General features: G+C 43.9%; 1 protein-coding gene across 1 annotated transcript in view; it reads right to left on the bottom strand.

Moving 5' to 3' along the window:
* Window positions 1-27,189, bottom strand: part of LOC115087293 (anaphase-promoting complex subunit 1-like) — a 298,244-nt gene that overhangs the window by 37,520 nt on the left and 233,535 nt on the right. Inside the window, exon 11 of the mRNA XM_029594311.1 lies at window positions 14,073-14,271. Within this exon, the coding sequence (XP_029450171.1) occupies window positions 14,073-14,271 (199 nt within the window). The remainder of the gene's footprint in view (window positions 1-14,072; window positions 14,272-27,189) is intronic.

The following is a 27,189-nucleotide window of genomic DNA, read 5'->3' as shown; positions in this document are numbered from 1 at the left end:
GCAGCTCTCCTCCGTGGCTGGGAATCCAAGATGGCCGCCACCATCTTAGGCGCGAGGCCGTGCCTCCTTTCTGAATTTAAAGGGACCTCGTCCCTTTAATTGCCTACACCTGTTTCCTATAAACGAGACCTCGGGAAGTATTTAAGGAGACTTCCTCTGCTCATTCCTTGACTTGGCAACATCGTTGCTCGAGTCTGCTTGCTTTGGTGAGTCTTCTAGTGCTTCGGACATTGCCTCCTGGTTCCTGTTCCTTCTCAGTGGTTCCTGGTGTGTGACTTCGGATTGGCAAGTGGTGATTCTTGGTGTGTGACTTCGGACTGGCAAGCAGTGATCCCTTGGTGTGTAACCTCGGACTGGTAAGCGACGACCCTCTGGCACTAGACCTTGGACTTCTTCCAGACCATCGTCTCCAAGGGTCCACCTAAGTCCCAGCGGCCTGGGTCCCTACGGGCTCCTCCCCGGGGGACTGTGGGCTTCCAGTGGCGAAGACCCAGTTGGCTTCTCCGTCTCGACTCTTGCTTCTCCACAGTCGCCTCAGTCTTCAGTGCCGAGGGTCAGCCTGTCACATCTTCTGGTCCGCCTCGCCACCCGACAGGGGAACCTAAGGACCTACCTCCTAAGGTATACCATCCTCCCGTCAGCCTGATCATAACAAGGTCCTGCTACAAGACAATTGGTTCAGCTAAGGAAAGACACAAATCCTGAAAATAAAGGGATCCTGTCAGATGTACCTGATGAAATGTTAACTCTATTCTCAAAAGCTCATGCCTCAATAAATTGGTTAGTCTATAATGTGCCACCCACCTCATGTCATTTTTGCTACACCAGACTAACATGGCTGTCCCTCTGAAGATCTAAAGCAATAACTGCGTCAGAAGGAGTGCTATTGGTGTAAAGAAGCAGGCTAAAGAGTCTGCTTTTTACCGAATGTTCACTCTTTATCACATTGAGATTAGCAAGGCAAAGAGATTCTACTTCCCTTCAAAAATTCAAGCTGCTGGTAATAGTCCTTCAGAACTGTTTTACATCGTTAAATCCTTAACTGCTAGAAATGACTTTCAGAATTCTCAGGCAGTATCCACTGTAATAATTTTGCTGCCTTTTTGAACAAAACTGAGGTTATGTGTCAGAAATTTGATTAATACTCCACAATTTCACCCATGGCAGACACTTGTTCTGCTGTTTCTTGGAATTCTTCTGAAATGGTTACAAAAAAGGAGACTGTCAGAAGTTTAGCCAGAATTAGCTCATCAACCAACCCTCTGAACCCATGCTCCACCACCTTGTTAAAATATTTGAGGGAAGAACTTGGTGAAGCAATCACAGCTGTTAATAATCTCTCTTACCTCAGTGCATATGCCTGATCCTTTTAAGCAAGCTTGTGTTCGGCCCTTATTGAAAAAACCCAGTACTGATCCTGCAATATTGGCTAAGTTCAGACCAATCTCCTCCTTACCATATTTGGCTAAAATAATTGAATCAATTGTACATAATCAGCTATCAGATTTCATCAAGAAGCATGAAATCAGATAAATTTCAATTTGGCTTTAGAAAGCTACATAATACCAAGATGCTACTTTAATCCAGTTTCGATTCAATCATTTGAGGTTTTAATGGCGGTTTAGAATATGTCCTGGTTTTTCTGGACATATCTGCTGCCTTCAACATTATCACACAATTCTTCTGTCCAGACTACAATCTCTGAAGTTAGCATGGGGCACATTTAAAACTAATCGGAGAAAGTTCTTTTTTACTCAACTCACAATTAAACTCTGGAATTTGTTGCCAGAGGATGTGGTTAGTGCAGTTAGTATAGCTGTGTTTAAAAAAGGAGTGGATAAGTTCTTGGAGGAGAAGTCCATTACCTGCTATTAAGTTCACTTAGAGAATAGCCACTGCCATTAGCAATGGTAACAAGGAATAGACTTAGTTTTTGGGTAATTGCCAGGTTCTTATGGCCTGGATTGGCCACTGTTGGAAACAGGATGCTGGGCTTGATGGACCCTTGGTCTGACCCAGTATGGCATTTTCTTATGTTTTTACTATTTCTGGTTCTGTCCTGCTTTGATTCAGGTCATTTGTTTTTATCAAATAGATTACAGCAAGTTGGTTTAGGCAGACTGTTTTCTGAATGGAATACTATGCAGTCCGCGCTACCCCAGGGTCTACTCTGTTTGCTATTCTCTTTAACACTTACTTGGCCCCTTTCTGTAAGATTTTCTCCTGTCTAGGTGTAAGTAATAGAATTTAAGCCAACGTCCAATTTTTTTCCCTAATCATCTTCACGGACCAATAATTTCATACCTCTGTTTGCAATGTGCAAATAGCTGACTTTCAAACAAGTTTCTTCTAAAGATCAAGAAAACTGACATTATCATTCTGAGTAGATTGCCACTGCATAGTATTCCATACAACTTTTATTTCAAAGATGTCTGTATGCCAGTGCGCTCACGGTTCACAGCCTTGGAGTTATTATTGATTACAGTTTGCACTTGAATCACAGATAAAGGCAGTTGTTAAATCTTTTTATAAGTTATGTATGGTGAGAGGTTTATATAGAAACATAGAAATGACGGCAGAAGAAGACCAAACGGCCCATCCAGTCTGCCCAGCAAGCTATGCACTTTTTTTTTTCCTCTTACTTGTTATGCTTGGCTCTTAGTACCTTTTAGTTCTATTTCCCTTCCACCCCACCATTAATGTAGAGAGCAGTGTTGGAACTGCATCTAATTGAATATGTAGCTTAGTTAGGGGTAGTAAATGCCTCAATAAGCAAGCTACACCCATGCTTTTGTTTACTCGACTATGTAATTCAGTCCTTGTTGGTTGTCATCTATATATAGATCCTCTTTTCTACATTGTCCCTGCCATTGAAGCAGAGAGCTATGCTGGCTATGCTTTGAAAGTGAAGTAACAGATTTTCTCCCCTGCCGTCGAAGCAGAGAGCTATGCTGGATATGCGTTGAAAGTGAATTAACAGACTTTCTCCCCTGCCGTTGAAGCAGAGAGCTATGCTGGCTATGCGTTGAAAGTGAAGTATCAGACTTTTTCCCCTGCCATTGAAGCAGAGAGCTATGCTGGATATGTGTTGAAAGTGAAGTAACAGACGTTCTCCCCTGCCGTTGAAGCAGAGAGCTATGCTGGCTATGCATTGAAAGTGAAGTATCAGACTTTCTCCCCTGCCGTTGAAGCAGAGAGCTATGCTAGCTATGCATTGAAAGTGAAGTATCAGGCTTTCTCCTCTGCCGTTGAAGCAGAGAGCTATGCTGGCTATGTGTTGGAAGTGAAGTATCAGACTTTCTCCCCTGCCGTTGAAGCAGAGAGCTATGCTAGATATGCATTGAAAGTAAAGTATCAGGCTTATTTGGTTTCGGGGTAGTAACTGCCGTAACAAGCAAGCTACACCCCGCTTTTTTGTGAATGCAAATCCTTTTTTTTTTCCACATTTCCTCTTACCGTTGAAGCTTAGAGCAATGTTAGAGTCGCATTAACCGTGTGTATGTATATTGAATAAGGGTATTATCTCCAGGTAGTAGCCTTCATTCCCGCAAGCCACCCCCTCTTCATTCACGTCCTCTAGACTTGATGGATCCACAAGTTTACATCCTGTTCTTGAACCTAAGGATTTTCATACAATTCTTCAGGCTCTACTTCTCAGTGAATTGGACTCTGGAAATGCTTTATACATGGGACTCCAGGCCTCTGCATTATGTCCACTGTACTTGCACAAAATGATGCTGCTCATGTTTCGACTGGGGTTAAATGCATGAACATATATCACCTATTTTCTATACACTTCAATGACTTTTGTATTAAATGGCGCTTGTACAAGCTTGCTTCCATTATCTTCAAATTAATTTACCATGATACTGATTGATGGGTTAGTTCAGTCTTAAGAATATATAGAACTGTACATTCAGAAACCTGCAGAAAAAAACCTGCTTGAGGATCCCTCAATAAAGCTCACGCAACCTAATATCACTAGAGAGCTTTCTCTGTAGCAGGCCCAATTCATTACCAGGGTCAATTCAGACATTGGCATGAGAAAAAACTTTTAAGAAGGATCTAACAGCCTTACATTTTAAGGAGGCTTTTGCAGCTCTTATAAGTAATTAAAGCTTCCAAGTACATATGGAGGTGTCACTGGAACTCTGAATAAGAGGCTGCAGGACGAAATTTGCTTATGCCTGTATATTTAAGACTTGTTTATTTTGTATCTATGATTTTTAATTATACATGTTTATTGTTCTCTGCTTCAAAACTTTGTATGTATGCGGGTTATAAATTTTAATAAATTGAAATTGAAAATCCTTGAGCCAGAAGCAGCTGCTGCGGAAGCACAGGTGGAACATACCACTGGAATTGGTAGAAGGGATATCTCTGGAAGAAGGGATTGTGCCCTAAATATGGGATGCTGGCCATGGGACATCCTCAGATAGGTTTCTATCCCTCAGCCAAGCCACTGGCATGCTTCAATTGCTGCAGCAGTAGGTCTTGCCACAGTGACTAATGATGCATACACTGACCAGAGATGATGCTCACACTACTCTCTATTCAGAAAGCTGTGTGGTAACCCCTGCTTTCGAGAGCCTCTACGAGAGGTTTCAATTTGTCACTGCAGCCATGTGAGTAATGAACCATGTAAAATTGGTGGGTAACAATGCAAGTGATGAGCATCGGGCTTTGGAAAACTTTCTTCCTGAAGTTGTCCAACAACCTAGAGTCCTTGCCCAGGTGGGTGCTGCAAAAATTCCTGGTCTTAGCCTCTTCCAATTTCGACTTCACAACCATGGACTGGTATGGCAGCTGAATCACAACAAAGCCTGGAGATTGTTGGACCCTACATATGAGGTCCAGATTTTTGGCCACATTCTTGTTTGCAGGTCCTGCAGCATTGAGTGAAGCAGTATCAGCAGGAGTTTCCAAGATCCCATAGCATCCAGAATACCTCTGCATAGAAATCCCTGTCCCTAGGCACATTGACTCCAATTGCCTTATCCAATTTATGTAGGAATTTAGAGTACATGCAACAAAAACTAATGCGTAGCAAACAAAGACCTGATCAATATATCTCAAAAGGACACACTTATTGAAAATGCAGTCACACCAGTGGTATAAATTGGTTAACAAATTACAGTTCACAGTTTTGAAACAGCGGCCCCAAAACTGTGAACTGTTATTTGTTAACCAATGAAATCGCTGTATTGGCAAAATTCTTTAATCTCACAGTATATGGGCCTGACTGTGGCTGAGTTTCACTCTATTGATAGAGCTGCCTCAGGGGCTACTATAATTAAAACTTACATATCATGAATCAGTATAGGGTCATTTCTTGAGAAGCATGTATTGGACTCCAGGATGGGGTCCCTTCCCAGGTCAAGTATGCAGACAGACGCATGGAGACCAGCGCTACAATGGAGCATATGGATTCTGTGGTCTCCAGATGATTCTCATGGGTCGATGGAAGGGAAGCAGATCCAGGATCATGACCAAGGAGGTGGGTAAAGTCTAGACGTGAATGAAGAGTGGGTGGCTCGCTGGAATGACGGCTACTGCCTGGAGATTATAAACATACACATTCAATAAACATACACAAGGTTAATGTGACTCCAACATTGCTCTAAGCTTCAACAGCAAGAGGAAATGTGGACAAAAGGATTTGCATTCACAAAAAAACAGGGAGTAGCTTGCTTGTTACGGCAGTTAGTACCCCAAACCAAATAAGCCTGATACTTCACTTTCAATACATATCCAGCATAGCTCTCTGCTTCAACGGCAGGGGAGAAAGACCGATGCTTCACGCATATCAAGCATAGCTCTCTGCTTCAACGGCAGGGGGAATGAAGAAAAGTGGATCTATATACAGACAACAGCCAACAAAGACTGAATTACATAGTCTGGGTAAACAAACAAGCATGGGTGTAGCTTGCTTATTGCGGCGGTTACTACCCCTAACTAATTAAGCTAGATATTCACTTAGATGCAGTTCCAACACTGCTTTCTACATTAATGGTGGGTGTGGAAGGAAATAGAACGAAAAGGTTACTAAGAGCCAAGACTAACAGAAGTATGAGAAAGAAAAAAAATGCAAAGCTTACTGGGCAGACTGGATGGGCCGTTTGGACTTCTTCTGCCGTCATTTCTATGTTGATGATGACAAAGGCAGCTGCATAGAGGAAGGTAACTAAAAGGAGTCTCCTCCAGGCCCTCCCAATGTTGGATCCTGTGTTGAGTGCATCAAATGAGCTGATGGCACTGAGGACCAGTGCACCAATTTGCTCATGCATTAACACCCACTTCAGCACTGACTTATGCCTCAGCACCAACTGCAAAGCCAGTTCTGAGGAGTGGTGCTGCATTTTCTTGTGTCAATGGACCCCGAACAGAAGGTGAACTCAGAAAATAGTGGGCTCTTGCACATGATGCTTCATCTTACTTCACCCCAGATCTGGAGTATGGCACTGTATCTGGAGGAGTTTTGCCAAGGAACTCCTGCTCAACTCAGCGTGGATTGAGCCTGAAGAGGCTCCACTCCAGGAGAAGGAACAGCTCTGACTTTTCACCAACTTGTGAATCTTGTCCATCCTTCCAGGACCTTGGTGACATTCGGTTGGCTGAATCATGGCTGGCACCAAGCAAACCATTGTGGCTTCAGTGATAGATATCTTTCAACCACAGACAATGCTTAATGCCATTGGAAATGGCCTTCTTATTTATTTATTTAGTGATTCTTATATACCGCGGCACGTAAAGATATACATCACCTCGGTTTACAGTAAACAATAAATTAGCAACAGGCTTTACATACAACAGGCTTTACAGGATGTAAACAAATGACAGCAACAGGCTTTACATAAATAACGGATTTCAGGAGTACATAATATAACTCCTTTAACTATAAAGAACAAATGCATATTCTAATTCAATAACGAAGCAGGAGAGAAAATATGCAATTAACCTGTTAAAGGCCTATTCCATTAGTTAATGTCAAGTCACAAATATTGCACATAGGGAGAGAAGGCGTAAAGGGAGAACAGAGAAATTAGCAGATTGAAACAAACATAGGGGAGAGAAAAGGAACAGGGAGCTAGTGAAAAGTAAACAAGAAAACGGCATTTCAGATTAATCGATGATCATTGCGTGAAAGCTTGTTCAAACAATCAGGTGAGGTTTTGTTTGAAAGTTTTATGGCAGGATTCGAGACGCAAGTCGAAGGGCATTTTGTTCCAGATGTTGATACCAGCTATGGAGAAAGTACGGTCTCTTGTGGACACGTGTTTGATGTGTTTAAGAGGAGGAGAGGCAAGTTTAGCTTGGTGGATATTTCTTATTGGTCTATTAGATGTACGGAATATAAACTGATCGGAAAACCATTGCATCTCTTGGTTATGTATTGATTTATGGATGAGGGAGAGTACTTTAAATGTAATCCTGTAAGCTACAGGAAGCCAGTGCAGGAACATGAGAGCTGGAGTGATGTGTTCGTGTCGGCGAGTATTGGTGAGTAAGCGAGCAGCAGAGTTTTGTAGCATCTGTAATGGTTGAATTGTGTTTTTCGGGAGACCTAGTAGTAAGGCGTTACAGTAGTCTAGTTTCGGCAGTATTGTGGCTTGTAACACAGTCCGGAAGTCCTGTGAATGTAAGAGAGGTTTAATTCTTTTTAGCGTATGTAGCTTGAAGAAACCATTTTTGATTGTGGCCGAGATGAAATTCTTTAAGGAAAAGTGATTGTCAATCATAACGCCAAGACTGCGGACTTGCTGCAAATGGGGATGGTCTGATGTTGAGATAGGTGTGGTGTTAGTGGCGATGTTCTTATGTGGCGTGATGATGAGGAGTTCTGTCTTGGTAGTGTTTATTGCAAGAAAGTTTTCTGTGAGTAGATTTTTTATTTCAGCAAGGGCCGAATCCCAAGTTTTCAGGGCATTAGCGAGTGAATCATTGATGGGGATGAGGATCTGTACGTCATCGGCGTATATGAAATGACGGAGATCCAGTTTCACCAGAAGTCGACAAAGAGGAGATAGGTAAACGTTGACTAGAGTTGATGATAGAGAGGACCCTTGTGGGACACCTTGTGATAGATTTCTGGGTTTCGACGTTTGGTGTCCCATCTTGACACTGTATGTCCTGTCTTTCAGGAAAGATTGGATCCAGCATAAGGCAGTGCCAGTGATGCCAATTTGTGAGAGGAGAGAAAGAAGGGTATTGTGGTTGACAGAGTCAAACGCAGAAGAAATATCAAGTAGCGCCAGTAAATAAGAGTGACCAGTATCAAGGGTTTTTAGTATAGTATAGAGTTTTTAGTATATTTTAGTATAGTATAGAGTATAATTTAGTATATAATAATTTAGTATATTTTAGTATAGTATAGAGTTTTTAGTATAGTATAGAGTCTGAGAGGGACACAAGCAGAGTTTCATTGCTATGGTTCTTACGGAAACCATATTGTGAAGGGAAGAGTAATCGATTTTCATCTAGAAAGTCTGTGAGTTGTTTGTTAATGACTTTCTCTAAGATTTTAGACAATAACGGGAGGTTCGAGACTGGCCGATAGTTGGCAGGTTCAGAGGGATCCAGGTCAGATTTTTTGAGTGTGGGCTTTATTATTGCGTGTTTGAGTTGCGTAGGAAAAACACCATCCGTTATGGATTTGTTGATGATGTTAGAAATAGAGGGGGCAATCCTAGTAGGAATGGCAAGGAGTGTTTTTGTTGGCATGATATCAATGGGGTGCAAGGCAGGTTTGATTTTTTTTAGAATTGTTTCAATTTCTGATGCCGTTGAGGTTTCAAAATTTGAGAGTGTGGGTGAAGAGCTCATGGTGCTTGTGGGCAATAAGGATACCGGCAGAGAAGGAGAGGTAAAGCGAGCCATGATATTAGCAATCTTGTCGTGGAAATAGGAGGCTAGTTTCTCACATTTATTTTTATCCTCATTTTCAGGGTTGATGTTTATTGAGGGGGAAATTATGTTAGAAACATATTGGAAAAGGGCACGCGGATTGAACTGGTATTGATGAATTTTTGCTGTGTAGAAGTTTTTCTTGGCTTCATCAGTTGTTTTACGATACTTGTGGAGTGGGGATTTGTATTTTTGTAGATGTGTTGAGTCTTGGTTTCTACGCCACCTCTTTTCCAGTTTACGGAGTTCGCGTTTCATATTTCTAAGGACCGTGGTGTACCATGGTTTTTTATCTTTCTTATCTGAGCTAATCTCTTTTGTTAGAAGAGGGCAGAGTTCATTTGCAATGCAGCTGGTGAGTTGATGCCAAGTAAGACAGGCCGAGTTGGCATCAGTGAGATCTAATTTATGGAGATCTTCTGTGAGCGCCTCAATGATGTCTTCCATTTGGCATTTTTTTCTGAATTCTATAATTCTTTTTTTAGGGTGTGTCGCATGGTGATTACAGTTGAAAGTGCAGCAAGTGTCTATTCGGTAGTGGTCTGACCATGGTATGGGGGTGCATTGGGGGAGGTCAGAGAGGATTAGAGAGTTCGTGAAAATCACATCCAGGGTATGGCCTGCATTGTGAGTTGGGCCTGAGACAATTTGTTTAAATCCGATGGCATTAAGAGTAGAGAGTATGGCTTCACATGCTGGTGTGAGGGGGGAGCGGTCAAAATGGAGGTTTAGATCTCCTAGGATGATGGCGGGTATGTTGATGTTAATGTGTTTTGTAATATATTCCGTAAGGGGCGAAGGGTTTTTTTCCAATATGCCCGGGGGTGCATAAATTAAACAAATTTGAAGGTCCTTTGATTTAAAGAGACCAATTTCAATCTTGTGTGGGGGTAAGCTGGGTTGCAGGGTGAGATTGAATTTCTTTTTTGCAGCCAGTAGAAGTCCCCCTCCTTTCTTTTAAGGTCTCGGAATGGAGAACATATCGTATAAGTCTGTTGGTAGTTGGTTTATTATGGAGATGTCAGTGCTTTTGAGCCAGGTCTCTGTTATTGCACATATGTCAGGGGACTCATCAGTAAGGATATCACCTAATAGTGTGGCTTTTTTTTAGTAGTGACTGTGTGTTCAGAAGAAGGATGGAGAACGTCATTAATCCCATGATTTGAGTGAAGGGGGAAGTCATAATAGGAATGAGAGATTTGTAGTATGAGTTAACGGTCTTCGTTCTCATTATATTGGTGGTGAAGTTAGAGTATTTTAGAACTGGAATGTGGGAGGTGATCATGGTGAATGAGTTTGTTCTAGAAAAAATCGATTACTGTAAGTGGATGTTTGAGAGAGGACGAAGTCAAGAATGGAAGAGACTAATTATGAGGCTGGTTAAATGCTGCGTGCTGGTAGGTTGTTGTCTGATGCTGGTTGAATGCTGAGTGCTAGGAGGTTGTTGTCTGATGCTGGTTGAATGCTGAGTGCTAGGAGGTTGTTGTCTGATGCTGGTTGAATGCTGAGTGCTGGGAGGTTGTTGTCTGATGCTGAGAGCTGAGAGACGATCTATAAGCGTGTATGCCTTTGAAGAGGTGCGCACGAAGGGGCGCACAAAGGGGCTGGCCCCTTTGTTGCGCTCCTTCGGCGCGCGATGCCTGGAGCCGTGTGCGCCCTTTAAAGGGCTTTGTAGAGCCGGTTGTGACGTCGGGGCTTCCGGGGGAGGGCTTGCCGGGAAGCGCGGTTGATTTTTAATATCTTAAATTAAAGCGCCTTGCCTGAGTCGAACGCTGTGGCCTCGCGGTTGTCTTGGCTCGGGTCCACCTCCCCTGGCCCCGATAGGCCCGCGCCGATCGCGCAGGGGGGGCCGAAACGAGCCGTTCGGGTGGCGTGCCGCGTGGTCGAGGCAGGGGCAGAGCCTGGAGCCGTGTGCGCCCTTTAAAGGGCTTTGTAGAGCTGGTCGTGACGTCGGGGCTTCCGGAGGAGGGCTTGCCGGGAAGCGCGGTTGATTTTTAATATCTTAAATTAAAGCGCCTTGCCTGAGTCGAACGCTGTGGCCTCGCGGTTGTCTTGGCTCGTTGTCTGGCTTCTTGGAGCCAGACATCGCTTTTGTTTTTTTTTGTTTTGTACTAGCATTTAAAAGGGACTGCCGAGGCAGCAAGGCAACTCTGAAAAGAGAGTAGGGGACTTCAGAAAAATGTAAAAGGTAGAAAAACAAGAGAGAGAAAGAGAGAGAGAAAGGGTACACATCCATGCAGAAACTCAAGACAAAAAAAAAGACCAAGGGGCTCATGAGGCAGCATGTGTGTGTGGCAACTCCCATGCATGCTCAGCTGGAAAAACTCTTTTGAACTAGAAAGATGAGGCCATTCAGTAATGTCGGATGACATCACCCACATTTCATAGCCAATTAATCTTGCTTATCGAAAAAGAACTTAGCCCGATACAGTTTAACATTGGCCAGATTAGCCAGATAGAGGGGATCCAAGGTGGAGCAAAGCTATCATCTGGCTATGTTTTAGATAGATGACTTATTCAGCTACATTTTAGCAGGATAAGTACCTTAGATGTTCAAAAGTCAGCATTTAGGAAGATAAAGCAAGTTGGCTTATCATAAACGGGGTTCTCATTAGAGAACAGGATGAATTAGCCATGATATGAGAGTGACATAATCTTTCTTTAGAAAGAAAGGGTAGAAAGGAAGGGGTTGCCTTGCACTAGTGTTTTTTTCCCCCTGCCTTTGGATTTAGTAGTTCAGAATGACAGCTTTTTCTTTGAAGCCTGGGAGTTGAAAAGAGCTCAGTGCCAGTGTTAATTGGATCAGGATCTGAGCTCTGCATATAGATCACCCCAGCTAAGAAAACATTTGCCTTTATTGGAAGAAGGAACTATAACAGGGACATTTTTCTGGCTGAATTCAACTGTGGAGACTTACCTTTAAAAATGGATTATTTTTACAATAATAGCTTTTTGTTCTTTTATTTTTTGATAAAGGGATTTTCTGCATTGCTTTTTTTTTTTTTTTTGTATCTTAGGAATTTTTCCTATTTAGCTTTAGACAGAAAGAGTAGAAAGGAAAAAGATAGCCTTGCTCAAGTATCTCTCTTTTCCTGCCTTTTTTTTTTAAGCCAAGGATTTGAAAGGAGCTCACTGCCTGTGCTAATTGGACCAGGATCTGTGCTCTGTAGATAGATCACCTCAGCTAAGAAAAAATATGCCTTTATTGGAGGAGGTGAACTACAACAGTACATTTTTCTGGCTGAATTCAACTGAAGAGACCTTATTTTGAAGAGGACTATTTTTTATTAATAGCTTTTTGTTCTTTTATTTTTTTAAAAAAGGAATTTTTTGCATTGCTTTATTTCTTTGGCATTTTTTTCTAATTAATGTTAAGAAGAAAGTGTAGGGGGGAAGGGGCTCCCTTCCACCCACCTTTACCTTTAATTCTAACTTTAACCAACTAATTAGGGGGCTGGATTACACAGAATAACCTGACCCTGGTTGGCAGAGTAGCATAAGGAAATAATTTAGATAAAGTTAATTATTGTGGAATCAAAGCACTTAAGTAAATTTCAGGAGGAGTTGAATTAGTAATACCATAATAGATAGTTTAGGTAATTAATTTTCAGGATAAAAGAGAAAAGTACTGCTTGGTACCAGAAAGACCAGTGAGAGCAAGTGAATTAGCTCATTTTGTGTTTTCTGCAAATAGAACAAATTAAGTAAATTTCTTGGGAGCTGATTGGTAGCATCATATTAGATCTTGTCATAATGTTATTTTTATACTTTCAGCAACAGGAGACTACAAAATAAACAACCCAAAACCATATACATCTTAGATTTGCAGTCTGAAAGAATAACATAAGACACTTATTTCCAAGCATCAAGTGAGTATTCAAACCAGAACACAAGCAGGAACTCTGAATGTAGAGGCAAAAAGTAGACTCCACAAGCTACTTAATTTTACTTCCAGGACAGTTAAGGAAGAGGTAGGGACTTGGTAGGTCTTTCTCATTTCTTTTAACAGGTATCAGAAGCTACCAGCAACTGAAGGATGGCCAGGAAGCATCGTATCGCCAGAGCCGACGCCGCTGTTACTAGTTCTACTGCTGTCCAGACAGATGTCCTACTACTTAACATTTCCATAGCGATACATGACATATGCAGCGCTGTACAAACATGCAAAAAATACAGGTTCTGCTCAATAGAGCTTACAATCTAATAAGAGAAACATACAGAGCTAGAGACTTGGGGCATTTTATAAAGTAAGACAAGGGTTAAAAAAGAAAAGAAAAAGTTAGATAATGAGGCTACAAGTAGACAATCAGCCTAAGATTTAAAAGCAGCCTCAAAAGATGGGTCTTTAGTTGGGATTTAAACACAGCGAGAGAGGGAGCATGACGCACCAGCTCAGGAAGACTGTTTCAAGCACATGTTGCAGACAAGTGGAAAGCAAGGAGTTGGGATTTTGCAGAAAAGGAGACGTGCACAGATAGGAGTGACTTGTCTGATGAGCGGAGTTCACAAGAAGGGGTATAGAAAGAGATAAGAGAGGAAAGTAGTGAGATGCTGCAGAGTAAAGGCATTTATAGGTGACAAAGAGGATCTTGAACTGTATGTAGGAGCAGACAGGGAGCCAATGCAGTAAGTTCAGAAGAGGGGTTATGTGGGTGTAGGACTTTGGCAAATGATAAGTTGCACAGCTGAATTTAGGATAGATTGTAGTGCAGAGAGATGGCTTGCCAGGAGACCTGTGAAGAGCAGGTTGCAATAGTTTAAGCAGGAGGAGATGAGAGAGTGGATAAAGATTCTGGTAGTGTGTTCAGAAGAAGGTATGGACGTTGGCGATATTATACAGAAAGTATATCCCAAATGGGATGAGGTATGTTGCATACGATTTAGGCACTTCAATTTTCTGTTTCACAGAAGTGCATGATAATGATGCTGTTAATTGATTGCTAATGCTGTATTGTGTTAAGGCTGTTTATTGTACATTTAATGTATATGTTCGACATGCTGATACTTTTGTCCTTTATGCTGGGATCACAATAAACAGATAATCACAAAAAAAACCAAAAAAAAATAACTTGTCTAGCTTACTTCTGAATTGATTTAACAAATTGTAACCATATCTATTATTGCTGTCAAATTCATGGGCAGCTATTGACTATTGAGTACACACTTACCTTGCAGCCACTGATCCAGAGTATTATCAATAGTACACTTCATCACAGGTAAAAATTCAGAGTTTATGAAGAGACCTCGGTTTAGGTTCTTCATCATCCGGTCTTGAAGGCTTCTGGAACTGAAGAATTCTAAAACAAGCTTTATCTGCCACAATTCAAAGGTCTCAGAAGTTTCTCGTCTTTCTAATCTTCTAACAGCCTTGATTAAGAAACAAATATGAAAGGAAGAAGATAAACAAATTTGGAATAACAGCAGTGAAGAAGACAGAGTACTGGCTTCTAGTTCAGTATTTGAGGCACATGTTAATGACTGCTCTGAAAAGTAGTAGTCTCAAAATGTTTTTCTATTTTTTAATCACATGCAGTGTTTGCATTTACATACTTTGAGAACAAATGGCTTGTTTCTGCTATTCATTACTGCAGACCAGCTGTGGAAATGGAAACTGAAAACTAGTCTTTAAATTAGAATCCCAATGGAATCTGCTTAAGCTGAGGACTTTATTCCAGCCCCCTCCCTGCATACCTAGTTTAAAAGCCTAGGAAAAAAACTCTAGGAAGGCAGAAACTGGCTAAGTTGTGCAATGAGAAGTTATACAGTCACCACTGATGCAAACACCTCTCCCCCAATACGGCAACAACATTGCACTTTTCCCAGAAGATTATCATTTACACCAATTCAAATTTGCTTGACATTGTGTTATTTATTTCTTCTGTGACTTGGCCAATGAAGCACAAAACAGAAAAAGTTTTACCTGTTAATTATATTTCCATTAGTCCTGCTACAACAGTCCAGTCCAGTCCAAACCAGTGGGTTATGTCCCCCTACCAGCAGATGGAGGCAGAGCACATAGATTTTCACCGTGACATCATCGCTACTATAGAGAGGTGGTGCAGTATAAAATCCCAGTATACATATAGCAAAGTACCAAAAAACAATCTACAACATTCAAACCCAACAAAAACACTCCAAACATGTATGGAGAGAAAAACCTCTTGGGGTAGATATTCAAAGCTGGCTGGATTAGAACTAATCTGGCTAAGTGACTATGTATATTCAGAAGCATGGCAAAAACACTGAATATATGCATATATAATTTAATGTGGACAAGTGCAAGGTGTTGCATATAGGGACTGGTGTAGCAGGTCTTATGGAAAGAATATTAGGTAAATATCTTTCCATCAATTTCATCCTGTTACACTAGTTCAGACCAGTCCAAACTGGTGGGAAGTACCAAAGCCCCCACTATTTAGGGAGGGAGGAAGTAAGGGCAACTTTCAGAACACCAATACCAAAGGCTGAGTTCTCCTTTGAAAAAAATTCAATATATAATGTTTCGCAAAAGAATGTGACAATGACCAAGAAGTTGCCTTCAAATGTCCTCCAGCACCAGAGCAATAGCTTCTACCCAGGAAGAAGACTGCGCTCTTGTAGAATGAGTGCGAAGGAACTCCAGGGCCCAATGGCCCCTAAGCAAATATGCTGAAGAATTGGTATCTTTGATCCAACTGGCTAAGGCAGCTTTAGAGGCTGCCTCACCCTTATGCGGCCCTCTCAACAAGACAAATAGTCTATTTCTTCTATGGAAAGATTTAGAAACTTCCAAATATCGATTAAGACCCAATGCACATCAAGGTATCTCTGACCTGTTACTGCTCTGACATCCCTCCCTCAAAAAATCCAGCAGATTCAAATGAAAAACGGACACAATCAAGCAAAAATTATGGCACAGGTTGAAAAAAAACACCGAATCAGATGAAATAATCGGAAAAAGATCTCTGCAAGACAAAGCCTGAATCTCTGAAATACAGCAAATGACCACCAGAAAGATGGTCTTCAAAGTAAGATCCCTCAACGAGATCTGCTTCAAAGATTCAAAGGGAGATGCAAACTAATGCCTTACGCACCAAACCTAGGTCCAGAACTAGAAGCCAAAAGGGAGGTCGCACTCTAACTCCCTTCAGAAACCAGGATACATCTGGGTGAGCTGCCACAAAAAAAATCTACGAACTTGAATGTTCAAGTAATTTGACCTTCTGAAGAAAGGTCAAAATACAGGAAACAACTGAATGCCAAGGAAAAACTCTGATCTTGGCAGAAATCTTCAAAAATAAACCAGAGAAACAGAGGTATTTTGCATCTTCAGGAACATGGAAATGACCAAAGAAAGGTATCTTTTTTTTCTCATCTGGGACTTTGCAAGAGCCAAGCCATAAGACAGAATGGAAAAGGGTCCTCCATGAGAACCAGGCCCTGACACAAAAGAACCCAAGCCTCTGATAGACAAGAGGGGTAAAATCGACCTGAAGCCCCATCAGATCTGTATAACAGTATTTAAGGCCAATCTAGAGCTATGAGAATTACTTGATTATTCACCAATATAATCTGCCAATCAAAGGACAAGGGGGAAAAACAAAGGAGCTCTCCTGGCCAAGGTTGCTGTGCTGAACTCCCTGCGTCGACTGAATAAAAGACAGACTGTCATTCTTGCGAACTACCATCAGATTCATGTGAGGCAGGCCCCACTTGAGTACTATGCAATGAAAGACGCTAGGATCAAACAGATTACTGGTTAGGAAATCTGCCTGCAAATTCACCTGACTCCTTATATGAGCTGCCAACAAAACCCGCAGATGCTGTTCTGCCCAGGAAAATAGACTCATTTTCACAAACACTCCCCAAACTCTTGGTACTGTTCCAACTGTTCACATATGGCACTGCCGTGGCACTGTCAGACAATGCTCTGACTGAGTTTCCCTGGATTAAGGAGAGAAAAAATGAGAGCTAACAGAATGGCTCTGGCCTCCAACTGGCTGATGGATCAAGTTGCCTCAACTGGTGATCAAAGCCCCTGGACCACCTGATCCAGACAATGCATGCCCCATTTTCAAGCTTGCATTGATGGTGATTAAAGTCCAAGAGGGGGTTGTCAGACTGACACCTCAGAAGAGATTCTGAACGTTTTCCACCATCAGAGACGTTCCCTCATTGACAGGGGCAAAAAAAGCCTCAACTCAATCTTGAGGCTGAAGTGAACAATGAGACAGGAGAGAAAACTGAAGTGGCCTCATGTGAGCCTGCTGTGGAGCCAAATCCAAGGCCGCCTCCATGGAGCTGAGTAGCTGAAGATAATCCCAAGCTGTTAGAGCTGCCAGATAAACAAGCCTCTGTAGCTGACAGGCCAATTTGGCCACCCTCTCCTTTGTCATGAATTTGTGTTGAAGTGTGTTTCTAGGTATTCCAGAGATTGAGTAAGAACAAGCTTGCTTCATGCAAAACTGATCACCTACCCCAAGCTTTCTAAAACTTGGACTATTCAGATGAATGTCTGTACTTTTTTCCTGATATGACTTGGCTATGATCAATCGATCATCCAGATAAGGAACTATAACACCTTCTCACCTCAAAAAGCTGTCACAACTACCATGACCTTGGTGAAAGTCTGAAGAGCTGTAGCCAACCCAAAAGGGAGTGCCCTGAACTGAAAACATTCAGCACAATTGGAGCTATTTCTAATCCGCTTATCTGATGGGGATGTGAAAGTAAGCCTCAGACAGGTCCAGGGAGGAGAGATACTCCCTGTGATGAACTGCCATGAGCACAGAATGAAGGGTCTCCATTCTGAAATGAGATACTCAAAGATTGCTGTTCACTCCTTTTAAGATAAAAAATGGGCCTGTAAGACCCATCCTTCTTGGGAACTACAAATGGAAAATCAGTTCTTACCTGCTAATTTTCATTCCTGTAGTACCACAGATCAGTTCAGACTCCTGGGTTTTGCCTCCCCTCCAGCAGATGGAGACAGAGACGTTTTAACGGACTCCGTCCTATACCCCTGAGATGCCACCTAGAGTCTTGTCAGTATTACACTGTACCCAAGGAGAAAGATTAAAGAATAACTTCCACATAAACAACCTCCAATGAGTGAAACTATGCCCATACTCTTTCCCTGAAAAGGGGGGCATTCGGTAAACTTGTAAAAATATGACTAACTACCGGCCGAGCGGACTCTCCGTTTTCCCATGTGTGGGACTCTGGACTGATCTGTGGTACTACAGGAACAAAAGTTAGAAGTTAAAAACCAATTTTCCTTTCCCTGTATGTACCTGGATCAGTCCAGACTCCTGGGATGTACCAAAGCTTCCCTAACTAGGGTGGGACTGCGAGAGTCCCGCTTGGATTACACTGGCCCTGAAGGAACCAGGCTCAGGGGCCCAGACATCTAGACCAGTGGTTCTCAACCGGTGTGTCGTGACACACCAGTGTGTCGCCAAGAACATGCAGGTGTGTTGCCACACTTCCCGGTCCCCCGCTGACCCTGCTGCTCCCCGGTCCTCCTCCGCCCGGGCTTAAAATGCTGTCAGCCCGGGCGAAACGTGGCAGAACAGCTAGAGTCAGCGGCACCGGCAGGTCTCTTCTTCCTGCCCCATTCTCGCGGTCCGGAAGAGGAAGTGGTGAGCAGCGGGTGCGTGCGCGGGAAGAAGAGACCATGCTAGTGTGGTCAGCGTCGACCCAAAGAACAGAAGAGAGGCGCGGCCTGAGGGATGAGCAATGTGGCTTGGAGAAAAATGAAGAAGAACGTCAACCCCCATGGCCGATGGGACTCCTTTCTCTGCAAGGGCTGAAAATGAAGGCGGTTATGGTTGGGAGGAGGCTGCTGCTACCGCTAGTTCTGGGGATGGATGGAGGGAGGGAGGGAGAGTGTGTTTGAGATCCTGTGCGTTTGTGAGATAGCATGTATGTGAATGATTGAGAGCCTGTATATGTGAAAGAGAGTATGTCTGTGATTGAGAGCCTGCCTGTGAGAGAGCGAGCATGAATGTAAGTTTACGATTGGGAACCTGTATGTGTAAGTTTGTGATTGAAAACCTGTTTGTGTGAAAGAGTATGTGTGTAAGATTGAGATCCTTTGTGTGTGAGAGAGATCATGTGTATGTATGATTAAGAGCCTGTGTGTATAAGGAAGAGAGAGAGCGTGTGTGTCTGTGTGTGATTGAGAGATGGTTTAGGTGAGGGAGCATGTGAGTATGTGATTGAGAGCCTGTGTGTAAATGAGAGAAAGAGAGAGAGCATGTTTGTAAGCATGTGAATGAGAGTCTGTGTGTGAGAAAGACAGCATGTATGTGTGTGATTGAAAGCATGTATGTGTAAGCGTGAAAAGATAGACAGCATGTGTGTAAATGTGTAATTAAGAGCCTATATAAGTCAGAGAAAAAGCATGTGTATATGTGAGTGACAGAGCACATGTGTATAGGTGTGTAATTGAGAGCCAGTGTGAGAGAGAGCACTGGTATGTGACAGAGAGAGGAGAAAGTTCCAAGCAAACCACCCCTCCCCTCCTGCTATTTCAAAACAATCTTAGGAGACCTGGATATCAAACATTCCCAGGTAATCAGAGCAAAAACATTTTTGTATTCCTTATTTTTCATTACTGGGTCTTTGTGTCTGCTATTTTGAAATATTTTATTGGGATCTAGAAAATTTTTATATGAGTTTTTAATTCTTGGATATTCCACTCATCAGATGTTTCGAAATAATCTGTTCTTTTTGTTAGTATGGTTTTACTGCTACTGATTTTATATTTCTTGATTTGTTTTATAAGGATGGGTGATGTTTCTTTTCTCCTTTATTACACTGCATACAGAGACTCTGGCTTGTTGCAGTTTCCAATTCAGTTTTTTCTGCATGCTTCTAGTTATGCATTTTGGTCTCTTTATTCTTTGTTAGGTGAGGGTCAGCACATGTGATTTAGGTGAGGTTTTCTTTTTTTTTTCCAGAATACTTTTTTTTATTGGTAATATCAAGCAGTTAGCAACCAAATCTCTCACAAAACAACCTGAGCAGTATAAACAATAAACAGTCAACACATTGGACTTTTCGAACAATAATTTCGTCAGGTTTGCCTCTACCTGACACACCGTTTAACATTATAACCTTACGCGTACCCCCTAAACCGCCCCCTCTTCCCCAACCCCATCCCCAATCCCTATCATCCGATCCACATTCATTCCACACTCATACAACCATTAAGAACCCCCCTCCCCCCCTAGAACGGCCCAATCAGATGTGTACCCATTGGACCGTATGTCATCCTGCAAGTCCTTAGGTAATGCCAGCACACAGGCATCCCAACAGGCACAGTAAGCCTTGTCCGGTTTCCGGCGGCCCATTAGAAAGTCCATTCGTTCCAGTTGCACCATTTCAGCCATGCGCCGAGCCCAGGCTAGGAAGGTTGGTTTGACGTCCGGTTCAAGCCAGTCCGCCAGGATAGTACGACACGCCTGCATGACTGCCGCCCTCTCAAATTTAACCTTGGAGCTTCTATCCAACAAAGAGTTTGGGAGGGAGCTGCACAGAAGCACCATCCCCGTGAAATTGATGGCAACCCCCATACAAGCACCAAGTACGTTCGCTATAGCTGTCCAGAAGACCTGAAGCGTTTGACAGTCAAATAATCTGTGGGCCATGGTCCCGGGTTGCAATCCACATTTGATACACAGCGAAGTGGGGGTCAGTCGCATCTGAGATCGTCGAACATCGTCACAGTAAAGCCAGTGCAGAATTTTAAACTGTATTTCCCGGAGTCCAATGTCAGGGAGTATTTTCCGCAATCGTGCGAATACAGCGAGTAATTGAGCGCCCATAACAGGAGAGTTTAGGGCAGCAGTCCAGCGGCTTGCCAGATGAGACGCTCTGTCCGTGTTGCGAAGTTTCTGTCCCAAGTTTTTCCAACCAGTAATGGTATTAGCAAGGTAGGCATTATCAAAGAACACATTGGCAAATTTAAGTTCCACTTCTATGTCCGCTGCAGTCCACGTACAAGAGCGGATGTAGTGACGTGCTTGAAGAAAAGCATAGAACTGCTTGGATGGAATATGATACGTGCGTTGTAAGGTTACAAAGTCCAACAAATGACCTGACGTTTCATCCAACAGGTGATATATAAACAATAGTCCCTTATTTGCCCAAGACTGAAATATTGCCCCACTATCCCGCCCCGGCAAGAAATCCATGTTTTGTACCAAGGGAAGTAGTAGGGACCAGACACCAGGTCTTGTATTCAGCCGTCGCCACCATCTCCAAGCCTGAATACATGGAGAGAGCAGGACTGCAGGATATGGGGAGGCGCAGTGTACCGTAGCCCGGGACTGAATGATGCTCACTGGTGAGTTAGGCGCAGACATACGCGTTAGCATACCGGTCGCGCATAAGTGATAAGTTCCCGTGAGCCATTCCCCCACAAATCTCAACTGACATGCCACGTTATACAGGCGGAAGTCTGGCATGTTGAGCCCTCCCCGTTCTCCTGGCAGCTCTAGGGCTGAGTACTGGAGTCTCGCCTGTTTCCCCTTCCACAGAAATTTCTGTATACTGGAGCGCAAGCGCCTAATATCTACCCTTCTCAGCCAACAAGGTGTCATGTGTAACAAATAGAGAAGTTTGGGCACCAGTACCATTTTAATCAGGGCACATCGTCCAAAAAAGGACAGCGGGAGGGAGGTCCATGTGGCTAATTGAGCTTGCAGTTTATCAATACAGGTAGTAATGTTTAAAGAATATAATTTCTTTAAATCTCTTGGGACCCAGACTCCCAAATATTTAATCCGTGTCGGGGCCCATTGAAAAGGGAAAGGCGCCCCCCACGTGTCGGGCACATGCTCATTGAGAGCTAGCGCCTCTGATTTTGCATAATTGATACGTAGGCCTGCCACTGGAGTAAACTGGTTAAACAGCTGAACAATTATCGGTACGGTAGCGCGCGGCTGACCCACGAATAACAGAATGTCATCGACAAATAATGCCATTTTCATTGGATGGCCACCCACACTAATTCCACAGAACGCCTTATCCCCCCGCAGGCGACTGGCCAGGGGCTCCCACACCAAAACAAACAGTAGGGGGGATAAGGGGCAGCCCTGTCTGACCCCACATCATATGGGGAAGTTTGCCGTGGGCCTCCCATTCAGTAAGATGGTGGCGCTCGGATTCTTATACAACGTAGATAACCATCCTAAGTATGAACCCGAGAAGCCATATTTATTCAAAGTCCAAAACAAGTACTCCCATGATATAGAATCGAAGGCTTTCTCGGCATCGAGACTCAATATGAGGGCTTCCTCCCGCGGCTGGTAACTAAGTGCGGCAATGAGACGATGGATGTTTCTCACTCCCTGGCGACCCCTCACGAACTCAGTTTGGTCATCATGTATCAAAGCTGGAAGTAAGCCTTGTAACCTGGCAGCCAGGACAGAGGAGAGAATCTTAATATCCACATTGATCAACGAGATAGGCCGGTAGGATCCCACCTCCAAGGGGTCTTTCCCAGGTTTAGGGAGAACCACAATGACCGACCGGTTCGCGGCATCCGGTAGAGGGGGACCCTCTAGCAGGCTTTTGTAATAGCCTTGTAATGGGGCTAAGTATGGGGAATCTCAGAATTTTGTAATACTCCGACCCGAACCCATCTTGTCCCGCTGCTTTACCAAGTTTGAGGCCTTGGATTACAGAGTACATGTCTTGAGTAGTAATAGGACAGTTTAAGGCTGAGAGATCCTCCGACCTTAAACTTGGCCAGGACTGCACCTGAAAGAAGGCCTCTGCCTGCTCCATCCGCATGGGCTTATCGCCATATAGCTGCGTATAGTACACTAAGAAACGGGCCGCAATCTCATCAGGACTCGTCCGATGGACTCCCTGCCCATCTCGGATCCCTGAGATAGACGTTTTTATCCCCTTTGGTTGTATCAAGTGAGATATTAGCCTACTAGTTCTGTTACCATATTTATATAATTGATAACGGTAATACCTAAGGGATTTAGATGCGCGCATATGCAGGAGATTATTGAGGGCAGTGCGGGCCAAGTCCAGGGAAGCCTTGTCCTCAGGCTTCATAGTTCCCTTGTGAAGTAGCTGAGCTGCTTTCAGGTGTTCAGTAAGCCGGAGGATTTCAGCATTTCTTTGCCTATTCTGTTTGGCCACATAGGCAATTATGGCCCCCCGCATCACCGCTTTCCCAGCTTCCCACAGTATCCCAGGGCCGACATCTGGCGTTTGATTATGTGACACATAATCCGCCCAACTTTCCTGCAGATATTTTTTAAAAGTGTCATCAAGATATAAGTCTGGTCGCATGCGCCAGGAGAACGGTAGGTGTGGGTTGCGCCCCCAACTCAAGGTAATGGTGATCGGGGCATGATCTGTCAATACAATCGGTTCAATTGTAGCTTCCACTAACTGGGGAAAACAGCGCTCAGAGAGCAACAGATAGTCTAATCTGGAGTATTTATTATGTGGGTGGGAGTAAAAAGTAAAATCTCTATCTTGGGGATGGAGCACCCGCCACGCATCCAAGAGCTGCAGCTCCTGGCATAAGAAGTTAACACCTTTACCCGCATCAGCTATAGAGGACAACTTGGGAGGTTTAATATCTACACTCTTATTTGCTACTACGTTAAAATCCCCCCCCACTAGCAGGCTATGATCAGAATAGTCCATGAGCAGGCGTATTAGGTTTGCAAAGTACCCTGGCGCATACATATTAGGGGCGTATACATTGCAAAAAACCACTTTCTGCTGGTATAGCGTTCCCGCTACAAGAATGTACCTCCCTTCAGTGTCCTGGCAAGAGCGCGTGAGCTGAAATGGCAAGTTCTTATGCATAAGAATAGCCACTCCTTTCTTACACCGGCTATAAGAAGAGTAGTAACATTGGCCCACCCAGTCACACTTCAATTTAGCGTGCTCCATATCCCCCAGATGAGTTTCCTGCAGGAACGCCACTTGCGCCTTCATGCATTTAAACAGCGCATTTAACTTAGTACGTTTTTTTGGGGAATGGATTCCGTCTACGTTCAAGGAGACTAATTTAACCTGTGCCATAGTAAATCAAGAAATACATAGTGGAGGCCCCTTAGGGCTCCAGATACATTTCCCAATAGTTCTCCGTAGCCTCCCAGCCTAGGCCACGGGGACTGAGAACATCATGAGTTTGCATAACAAGTCCAAACCATGCAGGAAGCACACAACTCCATGGGCCAGTCATTACCTCCCTGAAAACCCCCTCCCCCCCTAACACATTCACACACATTCATACTTCCAGATTCACCCGCAATCTTCCTAATTCCCTCCACAACTCCCAGGAGTAGGGGGTCCCGACCTTCTTAACCTACGTCGGGGGCCCCATACTCCCAGCCCCGCTCTCCCCCCTCTTCCCAGCCGACAACCATTGTCTCTTACCCTCTTGTTCAACCAGATCTAATTAGAGATACCATAACATAGAGTCTCTGTAAGTCCCTGGTGTTGGAGCCAAGATGGTCATTGTGCTGGATGTAGAATCAAAAGTTTCTCAAACGACCAAACGTTCCAGCAATCTGGTTCTATTAAGTGGGCTTGTGTGAAAAAGGTGCCTGTCCTGGGATAAATGGCGGCATGTCTCATAGCCAGCAACCAAGGTTCCTTTGAAGAAAAAATTAGCTCAAATCCCCAGCAGCCTTGCTCATTATGAGGCTAGCTTTTCATTCTGCAGGCGGCAGGGAGGCAATAAATCTATCAGCCTCCGCTTTGGAGGTAAGAAATAGGGTTTGATTGTTATAATGCACTCTCAGCTTCGCCGGATATAGTAGGGCAAATCTTATGCCTCGTTGGTGCAACACCGTGCAGGCAGGGGCCAGGAGCTTTCTTTGTGCCGCTGTGCCAGCTGAGAAATCATTAAAAAGCAGCAGCCTACTTCCAGAGTGTTCCAGTTTCTCCTGCTGCCGATAGGCCCGCAACAGCTGAGTTTTATGATTCCAATTAAGGATCCGGGCCTTGCCCCTCGCGCATTGGGCCTACACGGTGCACTCTTTCACATTGAAGGCTGCCCTCTATCAGCTCTAAACCCACTTGCCTGGGGAGCCAGTTTTCCACCAGAGGCTGGAGCTCATCTTCCTTTACAGCTTCAGGGAGCCCAATAATCTTTAAATTATTCCTCCTGCCGCGATCTTCCTGCTCCTCCATCTTTGCGAGCAACTCCCTTTGTCTGCCCTGCAGCTCTGTCACGTGGCGTTCAGAAGAAGCTAATCTGTCCCCCAAATCAGAAAGAGTGGTCTCCGCCACTTCAAGCCTCTTTGAGTGTCCTTCCACGGCCGTTTTTATGTCCTCTATAGTGGTTTGTAATTTGATCAGCCGGCTATCAAGTGCCTCCGTGACGCTTTGTGAAATTATTTTCAGGGCTTCCTCCGAGATCGCAGCCATGACTGGTTCAGCAGGACCTACTACCTCCGCCATCTTAACTCCCCGCGGTCTATGAGGGCGGCGCTCCGTTCTGCCTCGTGTGCCGGTCCGGCGCATCCCATGCCCGTCGGGGCTCAGCTGTATGGGCGGCGGCACTTCCCGCGGCTGTCGGGGGAGGGGGGGGGGTTGAGGGCGAAAACGAGCGGCAAAAGTACAATAAATTTCGATTATTGGAGAGCGGGACCGCGGAGCTCAATCCCCCTGCTTCCGTCTCGGGCTACGTCATCGCCGGAAGTCCTAGGTTAGGTTTTCTGCTGGCGTGTAGTTTCTGTGTAGGGCTCTATAGCAGCCTGACTTGGTCCGTTTTCCGAATAGGAGATGTATTGGTGTCTTAAGGCCTGGTGTAATATTTTCAGTTTTGCCTTTTCTTAGGTAAGGTGGTTACTGTTTAAGTGCTGGAAATTGGTGCTGATTTGGTGTGGGATGTTTACTATTTATGCAATTTCTGTTCAGATACAATACGTATCTTTTCCTTGTGTCATTTTAAACAATAAAAATAATTACTGGACCTTTACTTTTTATTTCCGCCATGAATTGTAATGAGCAGTGTGTCACACATGTAAGCGTGGCCTGTCAGGTGTGTCACGATGGGAAAAAGGTTGAGAACCACTGATCTAGATGATAATGCCTGGCAAACGTATGTGAAGATTTCCAGGTAGCTGCCCCACAAATTTCCTGCGGTGACACCTGTTGACATTCCGCCCATAAGGCTGCTTGTGATCAAGTAGAATGAGCTTTAAGACCAACCGGAATTGGACAGCCCTGAACAAGGTAAGCCGTAACAATAGCTTCCTTTAGCCAGCATGTGATAGTGGCCCTTGAAGCTTTATGACCCGTCCTGGGTCCACTCCACAGAACGAACTGATGGTCCAAAAGATGGAAACTGTTCATGACCTCCAAGTAACGCAACAACACCTTGTTGCGTTACTTGGAGGTCATGAACAGTCCAACTTCCTTAAATCCCTAGACTCTGGAGTAGAAGAATCCAGACCCGCGAAAGAAGGGAGCTCCGCTGACTGATTCAAATGAAAGGAGGACACCATTTCAGTAGAAAGGAGGGAAGTGTTCTTATGGAGACTCCTGCTTCAGAAATCTGTAAGAAGGGCTCCCTGCAAGATAAGGCCTGAAGCTTGGAAATACGCCTTGCTGAGGAGATAGCCTCAAGAAAAACAACCTTCAATGTCAGATTTTTCAGGGTCGCTCGTTTCAATGGCTCAAAAGGAGCATTACAAAGGGTGCGGAGAAACAGATTGAGCTTCCACGTGTAGGCCCGATGCGCGAGGGGCAAGGCCGGCCGTGGCCTGTCATGGCCCGGATCCTTAATTGGAATCATAAAACTCAGCTGTTGCGGGCCTATCGGCAGCAGGAGAAATATAAATCAAGAAGTGGATTCCAAGTACAGAGGAGAATCTTTATCAGACAGAAGGAGCTTTACCATCTGCCTCAGAGAAGCCCTAAATTTCAGGGGGGAACAGACAGGACACCAGGGAGTGACTCCACCTCCTTGTCCTCCCAAAAAAACAAACAGGTAATGTCCACAGATATGGAAAAAGTAAAGCACATCATAAATGTGCTCCTTCCAAGTTTTACTCATTTCAGTGGACACTGTCCTACATGACCCAACTTCCCTCCCCCCAGCCCTGGTGCTAACAGAGACTGCTTTGTAGAACTTTATTTTAAAGTATTTCTGTTAAACCACAGTTATACGCAAATACGTTTTAAATAGTAATATTTTTTCCAAACCCTATTTGTCATATATTCTTTAATCCAGTATTCCTTTTTTTTTCATTGCCGATTAAGTGGAGTTGCTTACATGTAACAGGTATTCTCCAAGGACAGCAGAATGTC

This window comes from Rhinatrema bivittatum, chromosome 3, assembly GCF_901001135.1.
Source record: "Rhinatrema bivittatum chromosome 3, aRhiBiv1.1, whole genome shotgun sequence".
Lineage (NCBI taxonomy): Eukaryota > Metazoa > Chordata > Amphibia > Gymnophiona > Rhinatrematidae > Rhinatrema > Rhinatrema bivittatum.
The sequence above is the reverse complement of the archived record's forward strand: the minus strand, read 5'-3'. Positions and strand labels throughout refer to the sequence as shown.